The 23,350-nt window shown below is 40.2% G+C and overlaps 1 protein-coding gene across 6 annotated transcripts in view; it reads left to right on the top strand.

Moving 5' to 3' along the window:
- Positions 1-23,350, top strand: part of DENND2B (DENN domain containing 2B) — a 181,182-nt gene that overhangs the window by 97,446 nt on the left and 60,386 nt on the right. For 4 of the 6 annotated variants that reach the window (XM_069857608.1, XM_069857607.1, XM_069857605.1 and 1 more), the window contains 2 exons: positions 12,670-13,881; positions 17,593-17,729. In XM_069857608.1, the coding sequence (XP_069713709.1) occupies positions 12,670-13,881; positions 17,593-17,729 (1,349 nt within the window). The remainder of the gene's footprint in view (positions 1-12,669; positions 13,882-17,592; positions 17,730-23,350) is intronic. The other 2 variants (XM_069857609.1, XM_069857610.1) reach the window with 1 other exon arrangement.

Raw genomic sequence — 23,350 nt, forward strand, 5'->3', positions numbered from 1 at the left:
AGACTGGAGAATAAATAGATCAAAGATTTTTTCAAAGCTGTGTTCAACTAAAAAAAACCTAGCAACTCTTGGCTGGCAAAGTCTTTCACATGACACTCAGTTGTCAGCATGCCCAACACAGTTCCTTATTTTCCTGGCTTGTTTAGCGAAACAAAGTTTGCCATAACAAGTCAGATATAGTAACCTAATTTAATTTTTAGTCCAAATGTTAGTTAGACTGAAATTTTTTTTCACAAGTGTGCATTTGCACCAGGTCAATGCCTTAAATCTTCCTGTAACAGTTAAGTTTTGCATCAGTTTGTATCTTTAGCAAATTCTCTTTAGTAACTCTTGATTTGTGCTGACAGAGAAAACTAAACCCTGATTCACAGATACTTAAAGGAGGTGAATTAAAAAGGGCCATCAGTGAAACTGAAAGAAAATTCCCTCTTAAATTGAAGCAAAGTATTCAGTTTCTTCTTAATCTGTGCACAGTCTATATACAGTGTAACGTGTACCAAGGGTAATTTTTGTCTGTCATAGCTGGAATTTAATTTGCATTCCATAAGGTCAGAGCTATTAAAGAAAATTATGATGATAAGAGAGGCTGGGGTTTTAATCCTTCAAATCTTTCCTAATTCAGAGGTAGGATGCAGCCTCCAACGATGCAACACACTGTATATTCAATTTACATGTACAAGGTAGACTACTAATATGTATTTTATGTTATTTCACCCATAATTATGTTCCTTTGCACCTCTCACCATAGCATCCATAAAAATGAGTGTGTCTGTGAATGTCAGGCAGAGCAGCTGTGATCTGTTGTATAGGTTTGGATGGATTGTGTATGATGATACGAGGGATATCAGCTCCCAACTTACAGCTCGGTATAAGTCATAGCAGGCTGCAGTATGTTCTGAAATTCTTCTTGTACCCTCAGTCTGTCCTGATACCAAAATGGTGCTGCAAGTTTGTGCTAGCCTTCTACTGAACGTACAAAATATTACATATCACTTGAGCATTATTTTTGGTATTTGAGAAAGTGGCAAGTGTCCATGGGTTTGTTTTTTTTTTTTCCCCTCTCCCATGCTTTGGCACCTCCATGAGTCATATTTCACTTATCAATCGGTTCTTCTGTTTTCTGCTCTTTCAGGTGCTGACCCCCCTCCCCCCCAATTTTGTTCTTGCAGTTATTCAGATAAGAGCCATGTGTTGTGAGAGATATTACTAGCACTTCTCTCTACAAAGTCTCTTATGAATGTCAGGCTTATTCTTAGGCAAACAAACAAACAAACCAACCCTCAAAACCAAAACTCCCCAGACCCCCTAGAGTTTTGTTTGGGAACATTGTTCCGGCCACCTTCACAGGTTGTGAGGAATGTTGACAACTAGATGAGAGACACAGACAGCTGTCAGGGTACAATCAATTAACTAAGTGACTGGGAAGTTCACGAAGGAAGGTAATATCCTTTCATATGTTGGGAAAGTAGTCCAAGTTTTAGGCATAGCAGTCTTTGGAGGACTAGGCAGAATCTAGAAATCTGCTCTTCTAAGGGGCAAAGGAGAGGGGTTAAAACTTATAAAATAAAGCTAAAGATGAAGAGCAAGTGCGTATTTCTCTAGTTTTATCATTTTAAGAGTAATACACTAACAAACAAAAAGATGTCAAACTGCTTCATCCATATTATAGAAACATGTATTAAAAGTGCTGTTCAGAGGACAAATAAGGTTTTTTAGTGTCATATGACCTGGAGCGTACTGATTGTGTTCCATTATTTCAGCGTTTTGCTTACAGAGAGATTTGCAGAAAGCTGAACTGAGTTGCTGCAGTTGTCTTGACAACAGGATGGCACCCAGTACCGATCAGAGATGAGACCCCTCAGAGCCCCGAGCACCCTTTAGACAAAGTTTGAAATAAAAATTGCTCCCTCTTCTCCTGTGCCTCAGGTAGTCGATATTACTTGTGAACTACCTTCACAATCTGTGGGCTTCAAGTACATGGCAGTCAGTTGTGTAGGCTTTGTTCAGACAGAGCTGATGTTGAGGCTGTTCTGGATTCACAGAGACAATGCAAGAACTTCTGTTCTGCTATAGTTTTTACATTTCTTTTATTTGTGTTTATTTTATTATATTTTATTTTTATTTAATGTTTATTTAATTTTTTTTCCCATACAGTCCAGTAACTCCAGAAGCAGCACAGACATTTGCAGATCTTTTCAAATCATTTTGGTGTTTTCCTGCTGTGACAGAATGTATTTTCCCCAAATATCTCAGGCCTCAGACTTTCCGGATTGAGATATTAGTCGTTGAAATGATGACAGAAATTAAGAATAACTGTTTCATAGGAGAAAGATGGCTAATAGTTTTTAGTTTCATAACCTGCTTTTCTGGGATGTCTTCTCACTGTGTCAAACTACAAAACCAGAAAACTGGAAAAAGCAAATCTCTACAGAAAGCCCACACTGGACTTTGGCAGCTCACTCGGGACCAGAGCTAAGCTGATGGGTCTGGAAAGGAAATATAGATACTGGTAGGGGAGGCAAAGAATAGATTTTGTATTTTTTCTGAAAGCAACTTCCCTGAGTGGATGAGATTAAGAAAGGTTGCTAAAGATGGGATGGAGTCCTTAATTCCCATTCTTTTTCTGTTCCTACTAGATATTTATTATTTGATGACTTTTGCATGACCTACAAATTGATTTATACGTAAAGCAGGGAAAGCAGGCTTGGCTGTATTCTGGACTAGTGTGCAGCCAGGACTCATGACTTTCTGGCTTCCAGCTCAGTTCTTTTCCCTTTGGGTATAGAGTATTTCAGTAAAGTATACAGTGACCTCGTAAGGTTTTAAGACTTGTCAGAGCAGAAAAGGGAATGGACCTATTTTACAACAGCTTTTCCAAACCAGAATTTCAGACTTGAAGGTCACCAAATCCAGAATGGCCTCAGATATGTTAAAAACGAAGCATAACAATTTATAAAAATAATTTTTAACCCTTCCAAATTGTGTACATATAAGTGTAGAAAACTTGCAAAGCTCCAGCATAATTAGTTCCACAAAGTTTATTGCTTTGATTCCAGGACAGATGAACAAGTATGTTGAAAAATAACCTGTGCTTTTAAAAAGCAGAGCTGAGAGCTTCTATGTGCACTGGGATTTTGAACAGTCATGTTTAGACATGCTGATACAGACCAAGTTTCAAGGACCAGCAGTTCTTAAATAGACAAATAAGAGCTTGTGCATTCTGCCTTATTTACGAAAATGCTATCATTTGCTGTGTTGCAAGACTCTCTCCAGCAAAATTCCCAAGATCTTAAGAAAGCAGGTGAGACTTCAACATGCTGAACCATTTCCAGAACATAATAAAGTAACAGTGGAGATACAACAATGTAAATATCTATTGCATAGATTAATATTCAGAACATTTATGGGAAAAAAATAACTGTGAGGGAAGCTTCCATTTCTTGACTTTGAATAATATTGGGTATTAGAGGAGAAAAAGAGAGATGGTCCTATGAAACCATTGCACTGTACTTTAATAGAAGAGAGAGAATTGTGCGCTCTGATAGTTCAGTTTTTGCTTCTGTTTTTTTAATGGGTACAGTCAGCTTCTGATCACTGTGATGGAAGGTGCAGCGCAGGTTAGTCAATCTTCTGCGCTTTGGGTAGTTATTTGTATCTGAACAAGGAGGGTGAAAAAGGCTTAAGCATGGCTTTGTGTAAAAAACGTTGTGATCTTGTCTTGTAACAGAGCAGAAGACTGCTATAAATATGGAGTGGCAGGGAATCTAGCCCTCTCAGTGCAGATAATTTCATGATTTCCTGCTATCTTCTTCACCCTCAGAAATTTCTTGGCAAAAGCATGTACCTAGTGCGCATTGATTCATCACATTTCGTTTTACAGTCATTTGTCATTGTCAGATTTTCTTGCTGTCTTTGCTTTACAGATCCAGTCTAGTTCATTGGTTTTGATTTATTTGCCCCCTTTTTTTGGACAGTTGTAGAGCGTAGCCATCACTTCACATAATTTACTTTGGCAGAACGACTCCTGAATTTCACTGGTGTAAGTCAGACATGAAGTCAGTTCAGCTGTCTTTCTGTGTACTACTTCTATTCATAAACCAACTGGGAAGACCCAGAGGTCTGGCTGGGGTTTTATACGCAGGAATTCACCACAGCACTGTCGCAACTGCGTCCTATGATTTTTATCATTAACTCAGTATTTCTTGGAAGCACAGAGAGTAGAGCTTTTAAAAATGGTACACAGAGCTTGATCTTTTTTTTCTGTTTCAGGGTTCTAGTGGTCTGTCATTTTGGAACTAGTTCTGATGTGGTTTCAATTTTTATTTAAATGGAAAGTATCAAAATTCCTTGGGGAAAAAAATTCAGAAGTACAAACAGGAAAATAATTGGTGTTTCTGTTCTTGTTCTATTTTTAATCATTTTGTTATAGTAATCTACTTTGATTTTATTGCCTTATTCTGAATGCTGGGACTTTTTCATCACTAGCATGTGTTCATGAGAGTCAGCCTATTTCAAATAATCTTATAATGCAAATTCACTTTTCAGCTTGTAAAGTATTTTCTGTCTTGTTTTTGATGCAATCCCAAAGTCAACAATAAAGGCAGTAAAACAATACCTGGAATGCGTATTTCAGGGAATTTTAAGCCGTACTCCTTGTGAGAGCTCAAAAATCATAAATGGTCTAGTGGAAGAGGGGTTGTTCTGTTGCCACTTACATCACTTTCCTTTCCAAGTGAGAGGCAAGACATAACAAGTTGTGCTACTTGCTTCGTTACCAAGTTGAATCAGCTCAAAAAACAATTTATGACTGTGTGCCCAGCACCGAGTGTGAAAAGTTTACCTCCTTTACTCACCATAAGCTCGTATTTAGATTCAAGATAATTAAATATCACCTGTAGTTATCTACTGAAGTTATGTAGAAAATTGCAATACTGTATGCTGTGCCAGAGTGCAAAATATATTCTAATAGAAAAGTTTTTTGCCAAACAAAATTCAATTTAATTTCCGTAATTGAGGAGGTCCCTTTTGTCTGGTCTTAATCCTTAGTTAAAAGGAGTAAAAATAAGATTGCTTTAAAAATCCTTTTCTACTCCTGGTGCAGTTGGTACAATGAAGAATGCAATTAATTTTCCCAGATGTAGTACGCAAGGCAGTTGTCCCAGCCCAGATGCTCATTTATATTTGAAAAGAAAATATCAAAAATTAAAGTATCATCAATACATGGGGTCCTCTTGGGCCATCTCAGCTTAGCAACAAAGCAAAGCCATTTCAAACCATGTTTTTTGGTTATGGTTGTACATTTGACCTTCATCTTACCACCTACCAACCCAGTTAGACCAGTCTCACTACCTGCACTTGTCCCCTGAGCATTTGCCTTTGCTGCCTTATAGTAGTGCCTTGCTGAGTGCTTTGCCGCAATCAGTCACTGCCTTTCTGTCTTTGCTGTTGAGGATATAGCTAGAGGTAAGGAAATAGCACAGTGTCACAAGCAAATTATGCTGAACCTTTGCTTCTTTGTGCAGTGGTTTATTTCGTAACTCATCTCAAAATGCAACCAAACCACTAACTGGTAGTGTGTGATAGCTAAAAGTGGACTTCTTCTAGCTCTTTGGTGGAAAACATAGAGGGAATTATTCCTAGTTTTGTATAGTGAGAGGAAGAAGGAATTTTTTTGGGAAGCATCTCTCAACTTTACTTCAAAGTTGTTAAGGTTTTTTTTTGCTACCTTCAGATTTGTCTGCTTTTTTGCACCTGAAGAGGTATGACTGGAAGATTGCTGTACTGCAGTAGTGTGCTCAGTTTTTGTTTATGCTGAAGTATCCACTCATACCAGGAGCTTTCACAACTGTCTGACAGGCAGTAGAATGCCTTTCTCTTTGTTTGCTGGGTGATTTCCTGGCAGCGGTGCCCTTAGGGAGTGGCATGAAACAGTACTGGTTACAAGAAGCTGTGGGTGCTGAACCTTTTCAAAAGTGCTTCTTTTGTCCAGGTCACAGAAGTAGTGACACAGAAATGCTGGTTCTAACTTGAGCTTCTGTGGCCTCTTCATATTTTCTCTCTTCTGCATCCAGTGGAGGTTAGACGTAACTCTTTCAAGGCAAGTTACTTAATCACCCTCCAGTCGCCTTTAATCCCTGGTCTGAAATACAACTTAATATTGTTACTAGTGTTTTTGAAAAGTGCGTGGATCATGGCTTCAAGCTCTTCCATAAAAGCACACTCTTATTATCCACCATACTCTGATTTCAAAAGACTTATAAAGCCAGCTCTTTGGCCACCATTCTGGCTGCTTTCTGTTGTTGAAAGCTACTTCATGAAGTTGTAGGAGTCGTCTGCATCCATTTCTCTTCTCTTCTGGAATTGATGTTTTGCACTGGAAGCAGGCAGGAGCTGTGCTTCTGCTCGACTGGATCAAAAGATCAGACTTACTGCTTTTTGTACTGACTTTGTATTGCCCACTTTCAGACTCAACTCCAGGAATTAAATTCTCACTCTTCTATACAGCCAAGTGTTAGCATCCATATTTTGCAGGTAGGAGAAGATTCTGCATCATATGTAAAATCAAGTGGAAGTTCAATGGAAATGAGTATGGGAGCAAATCGTAACACTGTTTATCTGTAGCAGTGCATCAAAATGTGCATGATACACTTGATTCAAATTAAAAGATGAGCAGGATGTGCTTCTCTTTCACTTTGCCTTGTCTTGAAAGGATGGATTCAAGTATTCACACTCACAGTGGTTGGCACAAAGTAGGCGCTGATTCTTACTAAAGGGACCTTTCTGTGCTGCTGAACCATTGTGTTACAGTCTGACCATACACAGCTCTGCTTATTGGTGGACATTGTCCTGCCTCTTGCTCTGTTCAAAAAATGTTCTTCCTCATTTTTGTTTCTGCATCCTGAATTATGAGTAGAAGTCAGGTCCGAAGCCATAATGTGATCCATTTCTAGTCTGAATACAAAAATGCAAGTACAGCTTTTTAATGTGGTGAGAAGTGACAGGTGCATGGGAGAAAATACCTCTAAGAATCCAATAATCTTGGTCTCAGGGTTTCTTATGTCACTTGTCTTTCAACTTATACTGAGTGAAGATCTGGACACAGATAAGCTCATCTGTGTACGCAATAAAACCCCGGGATTTTAGGGTTTTTTCCAATGTTCAGTTATAGAGATAATTTCAGTTTTTCATCCTGAAGTCTGAACACACCCATTTTGTTTTCTCAGTAGCCAAAAAGACTAACAAGGTGCCAGAGAAGTGTGGGCCTTACTATTCTTTCCAATGGAGCTTTAACAATGGGTATCAGAATTAGTACTACAAATGATCATTTTTGTGCAATCTTTTGCTTGAGAGAAGTTCTATATTTAAAGAAATGAAGATCATTTAACATAAAATATTATTAATGTATAATGTTGTATAAAGTAATTTGAAAGTTGGTAACTAAGCATTTCCTAGTATTTTCTCTTACAAATTTCCAGAGAATTTTGTAGTTACATTCTCAAGTACTTGAAATTAGGGCAGCATTAGTATCCTTACTAAAAGCAAGTTTTGCTGCTCTTGCAAGGAGAAATTTCTGTTGATTTTGTTTGGTATTTCTTTAAATATTGGCTAGAGCAACAAGAAGCCTCTAGTGTTGTGTGTCAGGCCAAATCTACTCAATACACAAACATGCTTACAGTCATAATGGATTCTGACATTATTATCATTACTCTGAAACAGGCTAGGTTGTCCTGATGAAATGGCACACAATGACCCGAGAAAGCAGAAACCCTAAATAAAATGCTGAGAAAGCAATGTTTTTCTTGCAAAAGAAGGGAGAAAGTCCTGAGGAGTAAAAACAGTGCTGTGTGACTTTGCATGAGCTCACCAAACATCAGTATTGCTGTGAAATGATGGGATTTCAGCTCCCAAGCATGAGCATACTGAAGTAGGAAATTCCCTGAATCAGAGAGCCAAAATCTGTCTTATTATTCTGTAAGTGTTATTTTAAGCAGGGCGGATGGGATTAGCAAAACTGAAAGAGCTGAGCAGCTTCTGCCAACTTGTCTTTCCTCAGCAGAAGATGGTCTGTGGAGTCACTCCTGATGCTTCAGGAGAGCTGAAACAGTGCTGTGGAGCCTGAGCTGCTTAGGTCACAGCAGGACAGTGGAGGTTAGACATAACTCTTTCAAGGCAAGTTACTTAATCACCCTCCAGTCACCTTTAATCCCTGGTCTGAAATACAACTTAATATTGTTATTAGTGGTTATGAAAAGTGTGTGGATCATGGCTTCAAACTCTTCCATAAATGCACACTTTTGTTACCACCATACTCTGACTTCCAAAAGACTTATAAAGCCAGCTCTTTGGCCACCATTCTGGCTCAACACCATTTCTGTTGTTGAAAACTACTTCATGAAGTTGTAGGAGTTGTCTGCATCCGTTTGTCCTCTTCTTGATGTTTTGCACTGGAAGCAGGCAGGAGCTGTGCTTCTGCTCGACTGGATCAAAAGGTCAGACTTACTGCTTTTTGTACTGACTTTGTATTGCCCACTTTCAGACTCAACTCCAGGAATTAAATTCTCACTCTTCTATTCAGCCAAGTGTTAGCATCAATATTTTGCAGGTAGGAGAGGATTGGTGCCTTGTCCAGAACCAGAGACTTTCTGACTTATGGGTCAAATACAGAGTGAGGCTCAGGCGTTTATAGCACCAAGAATCAACCCTTGTCAATCACCACAGATTTTTAGTACAAGCAAGTCAGCATTGCTAGATGCCTCACAAAGAGGGGAGGAATTCAGCTTTTTCATCTTTTGCTTTGTGATGAGTAGGGTGCAAATTAGCTCAAAGCAATGAGGCAAGTGATTCTCTTCTCTTCTTGGTGCAGATGAGATACAGCTCCAGTGTTGTCTACAGGTGTTCACTGGAACTGCTCAAAGGAGATGCCTGTTGATATTAGCCTTTATTAGAGAAAATAATACAAATACATATATTGGTCTGTGGAAACCCTATCTCTATTGAAAGCAGGCACAGAGAATGACAGTTTTTGTAAATTAAAAGTTTTTTCCTTGTTTAGGTGAAGAAAAGAGAAACTGGATATGAGAGACTGAATCAGAATTTAAAGATCAGTTTTATCTAGAGTTCAAAATCCTGCAGAGCGTGATATCAGTTTTCTCCTACTGTGGATAATTCTGCTGATTTGTGAGGGAACAACTCACGGCAGCAAAGCTAAGCGTGGTCTAGAGGGCTGGAAACCACCTCTCGGAGTCTGTGTCTGCTCCACTGACTGTGCAGCAATGAGTCCCACTGGGAAAGTAGTTTCAGGGTCTGTGACATGTTTAAAAGACATTGTGGCCTTTGAGGCTTCAGTTCACTGCTCACTTGCCAGTTAGTTTGAGCACTGCACACCTAAGGCTGCATATTGGAAGAGTATCCTTATCAGATAGGCAATTGGAGCAACAGATTCTCATGCGTTTTGTGAAATGCTGATATTATCAAAGAAATGTCATTGCCTAGAAAGCAGGTGCTGTTGAAGTGAACTTGTTAAGAAATCTAAACTTGATTCCATGATCTATATTTGCACTGTTTATACCTAATATTTTGAAGGTGTGTGTAATGATATGCTTTGTAAAGTGCTGCATGTATCATTTTGTAAGTAGAAAACTTAAATAAAAACATTTTGGTTTACAGTCTTTGTGTGGCAGATTGCAAGCTGCTTGATTATTCGTCTCTGTCCCGTAATATTAGTATTAAAGTCTGTGGAACTATTGTGGCTTCAAGAGAATAATCTAATGGTAGTTGGTTGTTTGAGGAAGGACCGTTTTATTACCCACTGATCAGCTTTTGCCCACTGATCAGCTTTTGGACTTTTTTTTTTTTCATTCTGTTACTTACCACTGCCCTTTAGAGAACACACACCTGAAGCCACACAGACTAAGCTTTGTTTCTGTTTCTTGTTGAATTAGTCCTGTAGCTTCTGTCTGGGTTACTTAGATTTACAGTGTAATGCAATGTAAAGCAGAATATTTTTCTTAACTGTGGTGTCCCAAGTACTTACCATTATATACCTCCAGAGGTCCTGTTGCTCTGCAGCCCGAATCTTGCACAGTGAAAGGGGGTGAGCATTTTGTAACTGAATTTAGGGATTTCATTATCAAGCCTTAAGCATATTTACTTTATTGGGGACCTGGGATTTAAAAGAATGACTCATATCTCTTAGAAGAAATGTTATGCAACTTTTGCAGGTTATGCAAATCATCCTTTTCCACCTTTCCTCCTCTCCCAATGACTCAACAAACCTTTTCCTGACAATGAAAACAACTGAAAAGATGTTTCTTGGAGTGTGAGGGAATGAGGGACTATGTATATGATATTTTTAATATAGTGAGTCAAAGGCAGAGAGAGGACTGTCAGTCTGTACTTCCTCTGCTGTCCCATTGCTAACCATACCCTGGTCATTTTGTATATTATTCTTGCTATTGTCAATACAGATTATCATTCAGAACCTAATAAATAAGTTTTAACATGCTAAAGGATTCCATGAGGCCTCTTTATAGGGTCTGTGCCCATCCCCTTGCTGAATCCTGACGGTGGATTTAGCCAACATGCTCTTCAAAGGCTGCAGTGGGGGCTGTAGTCTTTATATATAAAATATGTTTCCACCAGGTGATACTTGTTTCACTGAGAGAATTGGCAGTGCAGCTCTGGAGCAGGCCTGCATGACACACCGGAATCAGGATAATGTGATCTTAGGTCTAAGCTAGAAGAGCGTTAAGAATAATATACAATTTATGACTTTGTGGCATTAAACTGAAGAGATTGAGACAGGACGGACAGGAATAATGAAGAATCGGGGCACCCCACCAAGTCTGAGGAGGCTGATTTAGGTTGTATCTTCAGGCACTTTAAAAGTTTGTAGGCTAAGGTAATTCCATATAATTCACTACACACTCTGTGCTGTGACAACCACCCTAAACCACTCATCACCAGTCACCTGGTTTTGATCTTCTGCGATCTCTCAAGATATCTACCTGTCTGAAACTGTATAGAATAGCAGGAAATTTAACTTCTAGGTTGAGAAGATTGTATTCTGGCATGCACCCTTCCTGTCCTGAAATGAGGAAGTCTTAAACAGTTGTTAGTGAAGTATTTGCCATTGCATCTGCTATGACATCTCTCTCTTCCTATAGGCACATTTATTTTTCATTAAAAGCTTGGCTTGCAAAGTATCCACTGTTGGAAGCTAGGATGAAATCTACTAAATTGGTTTGGTGATATGTTTGAAGGAGGAGAAAATATACCCTACATAAAAGCAAATATTTCAGAAGTTGCCCTGGTGCTCTGGACTTTCAGATTAATGCAGAGAACTTGGCACCTGTGCCTATAGGTATTGGCTGGAAAAAATCATGTAGCAGCAGGGATCTTTTGATTCTTTTCTCCTTTTGCTATAGTGGAGACATTTGCTCCCATAATTTATTTTGGTCGAATAGTTCTTTCATTTGGATTTTGTGTGTATGGGACAGTTTATTAAAAAAAAAATATTGTCCACAATCTTCATAGAACAGAAACTTAACTGCTTATGCAAGGCATTACTTTTGGATCTTTCCTCTTCTTTTCATACAATTTGAAACAGAAATGTGGCTAAGGCAAAATGTTAAAAGAATCATGATTATTTCCATATGGTTTGTATGTATATATTATGGCAGAACAGTAACTTTCCGTGTTTTTGACATGGTTTTGACTTAATTTCTTACTGCTGGTGGCCCAGCTGATTAAAATGTTGGTTAATTTTCTTTTGTCTTTTTGTTCTCAAAAGTCTTTGCAACAATGTACAAAACCCCAGTAACAACGGCTGATTTTGCAAACCGTGGCAAAAATTTGTTCTGAGAGTTTGGTTGTTTTTTTTCAGGGTAACACTGAGACCTTTCTGTATAGTTTATATTTATCAACACATAATGTGGGCAGATTAATATGTTTTTTCAGTCTGTGATATTCTTTTGATAAGAAATTACTCTGCTCTTTTTGATAAGGAGAATTTCAACTTTGGCCACAACATCAGACCAATAAGACAAAACAGGTTTTCCTTTTGATGTTTTATTTAGTTTACTGTATACATCAAGGGTTTGAAATGCTGTAGCTAAAATACTGTAGCAGCTGAGTATGGAGGCACTTGGCTTCACATGTTGTGAATTAAAGTGACCTCTTTTTAAATTGGCTTCCTTACTGCAACCAGTGAGTAAACCGTGCTCCTTGTTGGTCAGCGTTTCCCATTTTTGTTGCAGCGGGAATCTTCTCCCCAACAGTCCTTTTTTGCTGCAGAGGCACTACTTAATCTGGGAGGTGAAGGAGCTGTTCTGCTGTAGGTGGTAAATGCATTCAAGGCAATGGTTTGCTATGAGTATCTCATCTGTCTTTAAAGCTGGTAAACTTGGAAAAGCTGGGAGTCAAACAGAGATGAGAAAACTGGCTTAGTGCTGAATGCTTTGCTCTCATAAGCTCATAAATGACATCAATTAATTGGTGTTATCCCCCCACCCTTGACTCTGTGGCTGAATGATATTTGGTGTCTTAGGGATACATTGGGGTAGTTTTGCAGTGTGCAGACATCCGCTGCTTTACCTGCAGCCAGAAGAAATTTGGCAAATAACTCTAGTTTCCCCAAGGACTTGATTTTTTATTTCTTTCTGCTTCTAGGTGTCAGTCAGTCTCTCCACCACCTCTTTTGTCCCCACGAAGAAGCCCAGCCTACCCCCTCAGCGATAGTGAAGACTCTTGCCGCTCTACTCGGCTCACCAAAGGCTCCAACTCCAGCCTGCGTTTCAAGGACTGGAGCAGTCGTACGTCTACACTGCGAAGCACCTCCACGAGTGCATCAGACACTGATTCCCCAAGCCACCCTCTCAAAGCCATCAGTGTGGGTGCTTTGGATAAAAGGTTGTCTGTATTCAAGGCTGATGACCAAAAGGAGAGTCCAAAAGAGGCTCAAGATGGGGACGCGATAGGGAGCCATCCACTTGCCAGGAGCACTCTGTCCTTGGGCACTGCTACCAACTTGAGGAACCTCTCCCTCAGCCGAGCGAGTGTCCGCTCCCAGGGCATCAGGCAGAAGATTACAGAATGGGAATGCCGCCGGGAACCATCCCCCAGGATAAGTGCGTGTGTGGACAAGAGAGATGCTGGGGAGAGGTCAGGCAGTGAGAGCTGCCCCAGTGTGTTGACCTCTCCCTGCAGCGAGAAGACATTTGATTTCAAGGGGCTCAGAAGAATGAGCCGAACATTTTCTGAGTGCTCTTACCCAGAAACGGAGGAGGAGGAACTGCAGGACAGGGATTCCTGCCATCGGTTTGAAAAGAGACTAGGCAGGAGTGAGACTCCTGCTGCTGCTTTCCTCAAGGGCCATGTGAGGAAAGAGTCCTCTGCCGTGCTTAACAGAATACAGAAGATCGAGCAGGCACTGAAAGAGCAGCCCGGCAGAGGCCTCCCCCAGTTACCGAGTAGCTGTTACAGTGTTGACAAAGGGAGAAAAAAGTCAGTGACTCTGAGTACTGTGGAGGGACTGAGTGAAACTCTGAGTGACAGTAAAGGAGGGAGTGTTATTTTGGGGAGTGAACCAGAATCAGCTACTGAGGCTGAGAAAAGCAGTAAGATAAAACAGGGGATTACTGCAAACTCGACTGGCCCTAAACTGCTCCTTGAAAGCCCAGCTAACACTGCGGTGAATCCCGTCCCCAAGCCCAAACGCACCTTTGAATATGAAGCAGATAAAACCCACAAAAGTAAACCAAGCAATGGCCTACCTCCATCTCCTACATCTGCTGCTCCTCCTCCCCTCCCATCCACTCCTGCACCCCCTGTGACCAGAAGGCAGAAGAAAGAGTCACGCTTTCACAGAAAATCCCAGAATAGGTAAAATTGAAGGAAATATCTTGTGCTCAATCTTCAAATAAATAAGTGTGCTGTATCTTTTAGTAACAATAGTTTAAGTTCTCCCACAGTGCAATGCTTTTGACTTGAGAAATGCTAGGAATTGTGTGCAAGACAACTATTTTTTCTGCTGGACTGCACTGATGGGATGCCCTACCTTTACATGGCTGCAGTTTTGGAGTTCTCCAGCCTGCATTCCTCAAACCTTGGAAAAGGCTCAAGGTCATCTGTGCTAAAGGTTATCTCGTTCATTTTGGCACAAATGTCCTTACTTGAAATTTTTAATAGAGCATAGTTTCATTATCCTCTTGTAGCATGACCGCAGCTGATCTGTCATCGTCCTGTCTGCCTGCTCACTGCAAAACATACCTGCAAAGGCTTTGTGTTCCCAAAGCTTGTTACCACAGCAGTTGTGTCAATTTTATTCAATGTTGGTGATTTTGTTAAATTCAGTGCTTAGAGATGTTGCCCTAAGTTGCTATCAATAGTTGTACAGGATTAATGCTGAGGAAAGCATCTTTTAGTACAGAAAGGCCTTTATATCCTTCCTGAGTTAATGATGAGCAGAGTATATTACTATGGAGTCTGGCTTGGTTTTAACTACATAATTCTCCTTGACTTTGTGGAAATGGTAAAACTCATTCTGCTCACTGCTTAGAAAATTGTAGGCATAGTTGTAGATAAGCATTTAAAGCATGGCATTTTTAATAAATTCACCAATTTGTGCATGTGTACAACACACACACGCCTTTCGTATTTCATTATGAACTTTTCAAGTAGCTGCTAAACAGCATCTCAGATGCACACTAGCAGTTCATTATCTTGTATTTGATGTTGGCTCAGTTAAAGTTCATGTCAGCACCACCTGACCTGGAGTACTCCGGGGCAGGCGGAGGAGAGGAACCTTCAGATTCTGTTCTTTACTTTCAAGAGACACCTGCTTCTTAAGTGGATCAAACAGCTCTGCTGATGTCTGTTGTTTCTCTGAGAAAGGCCGGGTGGTGGGGAGGTGAAATTTGGAAAGCTAAGCTCTGGTTAGCAGTTCTTATCTTTGAGTTCTGGCAGTAATCTCAGTGAGAGGAAGTGAACTGAGATTTTAACAAGAATTTGTGAAATGAAGCTGACCTCATTCAGCACAGCATTTCCAATGTAGAGAAAACAAACAGTGTTTTTTTAATGATCTGCTGTAAATGATAACCTTTATTGGAAAATTAAAGGGCAAGTGGTAAAATAGTCTGGGGGATGGGTGGCAGAGAGAAATTAATAACAGGAGAAAAATTCTTGCACAGAATCACTATGTGACCTGTGACTAAGTGATTGAAGTCAGTCTCTGAGTACACACTCATCCTGAGTTTGTGACCATACAAATTATCAAAGAAGCATGGTATTTTGTTACAATGATTTTCTGAGATGAAGTTTTGAAAATTCGTTCAAGAAGAGACACTATTCATGCTTGCACCTGCTGTTCCACAGGTTCAGACTCCCATTATAGCGGAGTTAGACAACAGCACAGTTCAGCAATGGAGCCTCAATCCTGGATGGGGCTAGTAGATACAAGCCCACAACAAAAGCCATATTTATTAATTTGTGATTAGTAAGGTATATGTTGTAGGATTTATAGTATTATCATGTGTACCTGATGATTCTTGCAAATCAGTTTGATATAGTACAGAGTAGGTTTCCATTTGCTTGTAACAGCTTTACTTTACTGTAGTTTAATGATTTTTCTGGACTTACCTCTGATTAATGGTGATCTAAGTTTAAATCAACCTCCCAAAATTGCAGGGACTGACTTAAAAGCTGAGTGGAAATCCTAAATAAATTCTTAACTTTATTGTCTTTACTACTATCCTTCCTTTAGTTACAGTGAGGAAAATTCCAGCATTTATGAAGAGCTTGAGACCATGCAAGTCATCTAAGAGTATTTTGTTAATATTAGTTATTGAAATCTCATTCTTTAAACTGTTCTGTCTTTGAGAACAGACTTAATTCATTACATCTACAGCTTGTATCTGTGTTTCAGATTGAACATACGTGTGCTTTGCACTCACTGGAATGTCATAAAAATGAACTGTGGATATTTATTCTTCTAATATTTTGCTTGAAAATACTGGTTTTCTTTGTGGTGGTTAATTTACTATTATAGTAAAATCTATGAAGTCTCTCATATATGCCTGCTGGCATAGAGCCAATCTGTATTCAGAGGACTTGGTGCCCACAGTAGCTTTTATGCTTCAGTTTGATGTGAGCTCGATGTTCCCTGGTGGTTGGAGATCAGCTGGCATTGACACAGGTCAGGAGAGGAGTGTCACAGGACAAGCTTGGGACACATGTACCACATCTGAGTGCGGGCCCACAATTCCTGTGGTCCTGTGCAGCATCACTGCATCACAGCATTGCCTTGAAATCTATACGAGCTGGATATTTAATTAGTTGAGAAAGTCTTGTTTCATACACAGGTATGAATTTGGTGCCTAGACATCTTTGGTAACTGCTAGTAGGTGTGCATTCAATGCAGTGTCAAATGCAAATAGTCACTGTAGGGATACTCTTGTGCCAGCTAAGACGCTGAAGTCTCATGAGGCTTTGCCACTGCCATATGGATATGCTGTCAACCTAGGTTTCACTCTATCTGGGGAGAAGAGGAAAGGGGTTGATGGCAGGTTGGTTTAGTGTTAAGCTGATTCAGGTACCAGTGAGTGAAGTACGGATGTCAGCACAGTCTCTGCAAGTCTCACAGCACCTCAGGATTTATACTCTGACCTGAGCCCATTTTTCACACAATTTCATCCTCAACACTAAATCGATGAAATGAATGCTAGCCCCTGTACAGCTAGCCATGCAAACCATGCACCTCCCAACCTCAGTGTAGATGGTGCCTCAGAGAGCAAGTGCTGGGCAAACTGGAGAATGGGGAGGCTCCTTCTCACCCAGAGCTGCTTGGCAGCACTGGGCCAGGTGTTGGGGAGAGGCAGTGAATCGCCTCTCTTTCAAGTACCTGGGTGGGAGACAAGTAGTGGGGGCTCACCTCACCCAGCTGCTCCTCACTTTCCTGCTAGAAAGCCTGAACCTTCATAGTGCCTCAGTTGTGTTTCTTGCCTGCCCCAGAGAGCCATCATTTTTCTCCTTAATTTGTCCTTTGCTGCCAGTACTTGACACAGGGTGTGCGAGAGAAATGGGTGACTTTCACATGAGTCTGCCTTTGGCATTTCTACACTGACCTTTACATGGGAACATATCTGGACGTTCAAGACATGTGAGTGTTTTCAAACTAAGGGCTGTGTTTCCCAGAGCAACTGGTGGAGGAACGCTTTAACGCTTTCCAGAGAAATGTCTTTCTTGAGGAGAGACTGTTTCTGGGGCCTCTGGCAAGGGCAAAGAAATTTCAAATCTGAGAACTGTGCTGCAAACTTACTTTGTAACCTCTGAAAAATATCGCATCCTTTCTTTGTATTTTCTCCCTGTCTCCATAATGGGATAATGCTTCCAACCTCATAAAAGTGTCACAGATTACTGAAGTCTGCTGCGAGCACAGGACTTGGGGTCCTCTAAAAGTTGGTCCTTAAAGCCAAGTGTGATTTTTTTTTTATTTGTTGGTCATTTTATGTATATTTCTTAGCAGAAAAATGCTCAGCTAAATGTTTGAGTAATTTTACATTCTAGTTACTAATTACTTACTGTTTTAAACTTCAGAAAATCCTTTGAGTTTGAGGATGCGTCAAGTCTGCAATCCCTGTACCCTCCCTCCCCAACTGAAAATGGGACTGAGAGCCAGCATAAGTTTGGATCCAAGAGCACTTTAGAAGAAAATGCCTATGAAGACATTGTAGGTAAGAATGTGTTGCAGTACATGGGCTCAGAGCAGGATGCTCAGCAGTTGTGGGCAGACCAGGTATTGTTGAACTGTTGCCCTGTGCAAGAGCATTCAGTGCTGTCAGTAAAGAGAGATTAAATGGAGGGTAAATGGATTTGATGGATCAGTGCAAACATAACTTTCAGTCTGCACGCAGAAAGCCTTGATTCTTTTGTACTTCATCAGGTAGTATTGGAAACAATCTGTTTCATCAGCTTTTTGCCGTGCTTTCTAAGAACCAAATAATTCTTTTTATCAAGGCCTTGGCTTGAAGCCTTGGGTGGCGTAAATATGTAAAGAACTGAACTTGAGATAGTGTTTACAGAACTATCCAATGGCAAGATTAACCTCACAGGCTTGTGTGGTCAGCTTGAACTTTTCAGGACTCCTGTGCAGACTGCCCCAAAGGAGTTGTTTGTATCACCATTCCTGGTCTCTCCTTAGTCCTAGTTGCTGGTTAAAGAAAAATTAATTTCTTTTAGCTATAGAGCAATCAGGAATGCACAACAAAAACAATGTTTTGATTAATCTTCACAAGAAAAACATATTTCTTTTCATCTTAGAAGGATGGACTATGCATACATTCTTTTAACATCAAAAAAGTTGTTATAATTACTGAAAATTGGGCAGCCCTTCAGAGCACAGATTTTCCACACAAGTGATGAATATATGCATTGTTTTTAACTCTTTCAGTGTTGTATTATTACAACAGATACAAAAGGCATTTCATTTTACTGTGGACAATGAACCTTTATCTACTGAAATCTGGAGGGCTACCAAGATAGTCAGGGGCCCAAGAGTACATGTCCTCTGAAGAGACGCTGACAAGCCCAGATTGTTTAGTCTAGTAAAAAGGAGGACCAGAGGCACTCTAATGCTGCTTACAAATGTTTGAAGGGCAAGCAAAGATGCCAGAACAAAACTCTTCTTCGTTATATCATTTGATACAGCAAGGAACAGTAGCCACAAGTTTCATCTTGAGGCATCTTGTCAGCCTCAGTGAAAACAGGAGTTTACTCTTTCCATTTTCAATTTTACTGTCCCTTTATACCATTAAAAAAAACGCTTTTAGAACACAAAAGAATGTTGCTGTTCAGTGTCTGTTAACAAAAATGAGAGCCTATATGTAAATACTAAAAAGTTTTTTTCTGTGGAGAGTGTTCTTATGCAATCATTTGCCTTCTCCATGAACAGTCAGGCCACCATGCAATTTGCACTTGAAAATGTATTGTGCATTAATTACAGTGCTCATCTTTGCTCTGGACCCGTGAATGTGTTGCCAGATATTAGATGGTAACACTTCTTTTCCTTGCTTTGGTTTGTTAAATACCAAAATAAATTGTACAGGACTGGTAAGAAGCTTTCTTCAAACAAGAAGTCATTCTGGGTTCAGTAAAACAAAATCATGGTGGCCTCTTCCAGCTCATGGAACCATAAGCCAGTTCTCTGCTGATTATAATTTGGGTATTTTGACTGGGCAGTGGGAAGAGAATGCAAAATTCCAGATCTGTGGACAAACACAGAACTCCATTGTTTTAAGCTGCTTCCTAACAATCTCTTTCCAATGGACTTCATTCAATACAGGCAGTGCAAGGGGAATACCAATTTGGCATAATTTGCACGAACTGTCAAGTACGATTAAAGACTAGCCAAAGTAGTTTGATCTCTAGCTTTAAAGAAACTGTTGTCGTTTTGTGTATCACATCTGCGTAATTTATGCCAGTAGTGCTAGACCCAAGTCTCTAAGTAGCACTTTTGTACTCATGCAAACCAGGTGTCTGTAAGGCTGAGTTTATTTTATAGATTTACATCTGTTTCAGAGCTATCAAGGACTCTGTCACTGCTGCTTTGGGTTTTCTTTGCAGACAGTTGCCTTAAAGGTGGCAGTGGGTTTTTTGTTTGTAGCTAGCTGAGTCTCTGCCTCCCTGAAAGCTTGTGTGTAGATGAAACATTGTCACTGTAGTAATAAATTTAATAAAATCCTCTCCCACCCTACTCACTGTTGAATTAAAATGCAAGTAAGTGTTAAAACATAAGAAAAAAAAAAGGCTGTGGATCTTGAGCAATGCTCTAAGCACTCTACTGTGAGACAGAGTAATTTAAAAAAAAATCAGGTTAGAAGGGAGTCAGCTGGTCCAACCTCTCACAGAAGCAGGGCGAGTTTCAAAGTTAGATCAGGTTGCTCAGGTCTACATCTGGCTGAGTTTTCAAAGTATCTTAGGAGGGTGGTTCTGCTGCCTGTCAGTGCAGCCTGTTCCACGGCTCAAACTCCATTGTGAGGAATTTTTTCTTGATATCACTGTGAAGGTATTTTTCTTTCTATCCAGTCAGAATTATCCTTGTTGCTTATTTATGACTGTTGTCTTTCATCCTTTTGCCATACACCTCCAAGAAGCATCTGCCTTTGCGTGTTCCATAACCCCCTTATAGGTAGTGGAAGACAGCAATTGGTTCCCCCTCTAGATTTCTGTAGGCTAAATGGTCACAGGTTCTCTCACTCTTTTCTCACTTATTTTGTATGTCCCAGCCCTGACCATCTTAGCAGCCTTGCTCTAGACTATCTAGATGTTTGTTGATGTCTGTCTGGTACCATGAATACTGCAGATGCAGCCTTGCAGGTCCCAAATAGAGGGCAACTGCCACTTCCCGTGACATTCTGGCCAAATCTTTGCTAATGCAGGCAAGGTGTGGTTGCCTTCCTTGCCATGGGCACATGCTGCTGCCTTATGTTCAGTTTGTTACCTGCTGGGACCCTAAACTTTTCATTTGGGGGTTGGAACTAGATGATCTTTAAGGTCCCTTCCAACCCAAAATTCTATGATTTGCAGAGTTGCTCTCTAACCAGCATGGAGTGCTGCAGGATTACTCTGACCCACATGTGGGACCCTATTTGTCTTTCCTAAACTTCCTGAAGTGCCCATTGAGTCATTCCTTCAGTTTGCTGGGGTCCTCTGGAACATCAGCCCAGTCTGTTGCTGCATCCCCCAGTCTGGTGTCCCTCAGCAGATATCTGTCCCTCACTGGAAGGCAGAGGAGAGCTGTGTATCAGTTGTGAATTACCTATCAGAAGGTATCATATTCTAAAAAGCATATTTAATGTTTGATATCTACAAGATACTGTGTGAGGTACTGATTGCTCTCACTTAGATTAGGAAAATGGTCAAAATACAGCTTCTAAGCCTGGAAGTGATTGGACAAGAGTCATGGGCTTTGAGTTTATTATATGATGCACTCATCTGATGCATATGCGCACTAAACCTTTGTGTTTCTCCTGGTGCCCTTACTATTTTACTGGCCAGAACAGTGATGGAACTGCTATGGCTAGTTTATGTTATTTTGAGAGCTGATGTTTAAAAAAACCCAAACCAACATTTTAAGGTACGTTAAACCAAAAAATGGTTGTTCTTTGAAATCCATTGATACTATGAACTGGACTCTTTGTTTAATTTTATAGTATTTTTGTACACTTTAATAGATGAAATATCTGCATGTTAAATTCAAGACAGGTACTAGATTGGAACATAACGATCCATTCTGCATTAATCAAGAAACATTTGTATAAAGGGGTGCACATTCCTAATATTAATCAGAGCTATATTCCATGTGTAAGGAACCATGTGGACTTCATTCATCTCCTGTACTAGCATTCACATGTGGCAGCCATAGTAAACTTAGCATTGTTTTGCTTCTTGTGGTTTTGAATGAGTCTTTAATCAGAACAAAATTGATGTGGCTTTGTGAATCCAGTTGGGGAAACCATACTTGGCTTTGTGTAAATTCAAGAGTATTAAGAGATGTCTGAGACAGTTGCCTCTGCTGTGTTTCTGGACAACAGTATTTCCTGTCATACGTACGATACAGTTTCAGTTTTCTAGCTTGTTCCCCTAAATGCAGTTGAAATATTTAAATATTGTTATTTAATCTCTGGTGTCCCTGAGGCATTTTTCATCTGACCTCTAGAAGAAAGCACTTGTTGTCATCAGCAAAAAAAAGCTGAATGAGTAAAGTGAGGGTAAGGTTAAGGGCGCAATATTGTTTCATTTGAGAAAATCCAGTAAAACCATGTAAATTTTGTTTGTAAGAGAAATTGCACTCACAATTCAGAAAGTAAATATACACTGTGTGTGTTGCATTGTATTACACATTGAGAATGTTTAGTTTGAAATTGCACAACTCTGTTTGTCCTGTCCAGTAGCTGCTTGGCCTTCATTTAAAGCATTTGTTTTCCCAAGAAGAATGAAAGCGATTGAAATGCTTTTCCTTACTGAAGATGGTAGCTAACAGGGTTTCTTGCTTCTCTGCTGGTTTTGAAGTCACAGGTGGAATATTCAGCACGTAGCCCAGGTGTATGAGAATCAGATTATTTATCTTCTGAGGGGCTTAGTCTCTTACTGGTGCGATAAGAAGAGTAGTTTGTATGAGAATGAGTTTATTTCAGCCACGTATATTAGAACAGAGGTATTGTCCTGGTAAGGTCCTCCATTCTGTCTGACTGGCTCACATGCAAGTCTGGTGCTGTTGCAATGGTCAAAAGCACTCTTAGAACTCTGTTAACTAACATGAAATGTAACACTAATGAATTAAACTCTGTTTTAGATTCTACAGCTGGGATTAGGCTGTACTTTTCTTGGGGACAGGAGTGGCTTGACTTTGTGGCTGGAGCTTTTCTGAGCACTCACCGTGTGAGGCTGTGGTGAAAAAACCCAATCTCTGTGTGGCTTGGCCACATGCATTGATATGTGCCCAGCAGTTTGGGGTGGCATTAGACCTTCCTCTGCATTGGTTGGCAGGCTTCCTTCTAGGCTTTTCCCCGGTGCATAGAACAGCCGGTATCACTGCAGGGCTCAAATAGATATTTCAGTTTATTCCTCTCCATCAAATTCCCGTGAGGCAGAATATAAGTGTCTGCTACTGCCCTGGGGATATTTTGATATTTCACTGGCAGTGAGGTCCCTAGGAACACAAAGCCTGGGGACACCAGCATATGCCAGTTACATACAGCCAGGTCTGGTCTGTACCTTAAATGTGAGTATTTTTTCAACTGATATTTTAGGATATACTGTAGAAGTTGGAGTCCATCAAGTACCTACTGGCTGAGGAACTGCTTTTCTTAAGGAAACTCCAGCATCTAGAATGAGAACCCAGCTGTGGATTAGCTGTTGAAGAGGGATGGATGACTTGGGCAAGAAAAGGATAGTCAAAAGTGTATGGTTCAGGCAACTGGCACACATTCCTGTGAAAAAATCTTTCTTCCAGGCAATGCCACAGTTTTAGGCAAAGTTAAAAGTGGAAATGTTTTTATTTTAAAGCTGAGATTCAGCAATTGAGTTCTGGTTCTGAAAGAGCACAAGCCTTTGGATCTGGGGTTTTGGTATTGTCTGTGGTGGTAAGGGCCAGCTGGAAGGCTTGCCTTGGAAATCGGTTCCATCTTTTCCTCATTTCTCCTGATCTCCACATCACAGTTCCTCTGTGGTCCATTGAGGAGACTAGAGTCAGTCACACATACTTGCTGGGAATACAGAATTCTTCCTGGCTTAGAAATAAATGTTCAAAGGCAGAGCTTGAATTCAGGCCCATCTCTGGTTGTATTTATGTTTG

The sequence above is a fragment of the Phaenicophaeus curvirostris genome, chromosome 5 (genome assembly GCF_032191515.1).
Source record: "Phaenicophaeus curvirostris isolate KB17595 chromosome 5, BPBGC_Pcur_1.0, whole genome shotgun sequence".
Taxonomy (NCBI): Eukaryota; Metazoa; Chordata; class Aves; order Cuculiformes; family Cuculidae; genus Phaenicophaeus; species Phaenicophaeus curvirostris.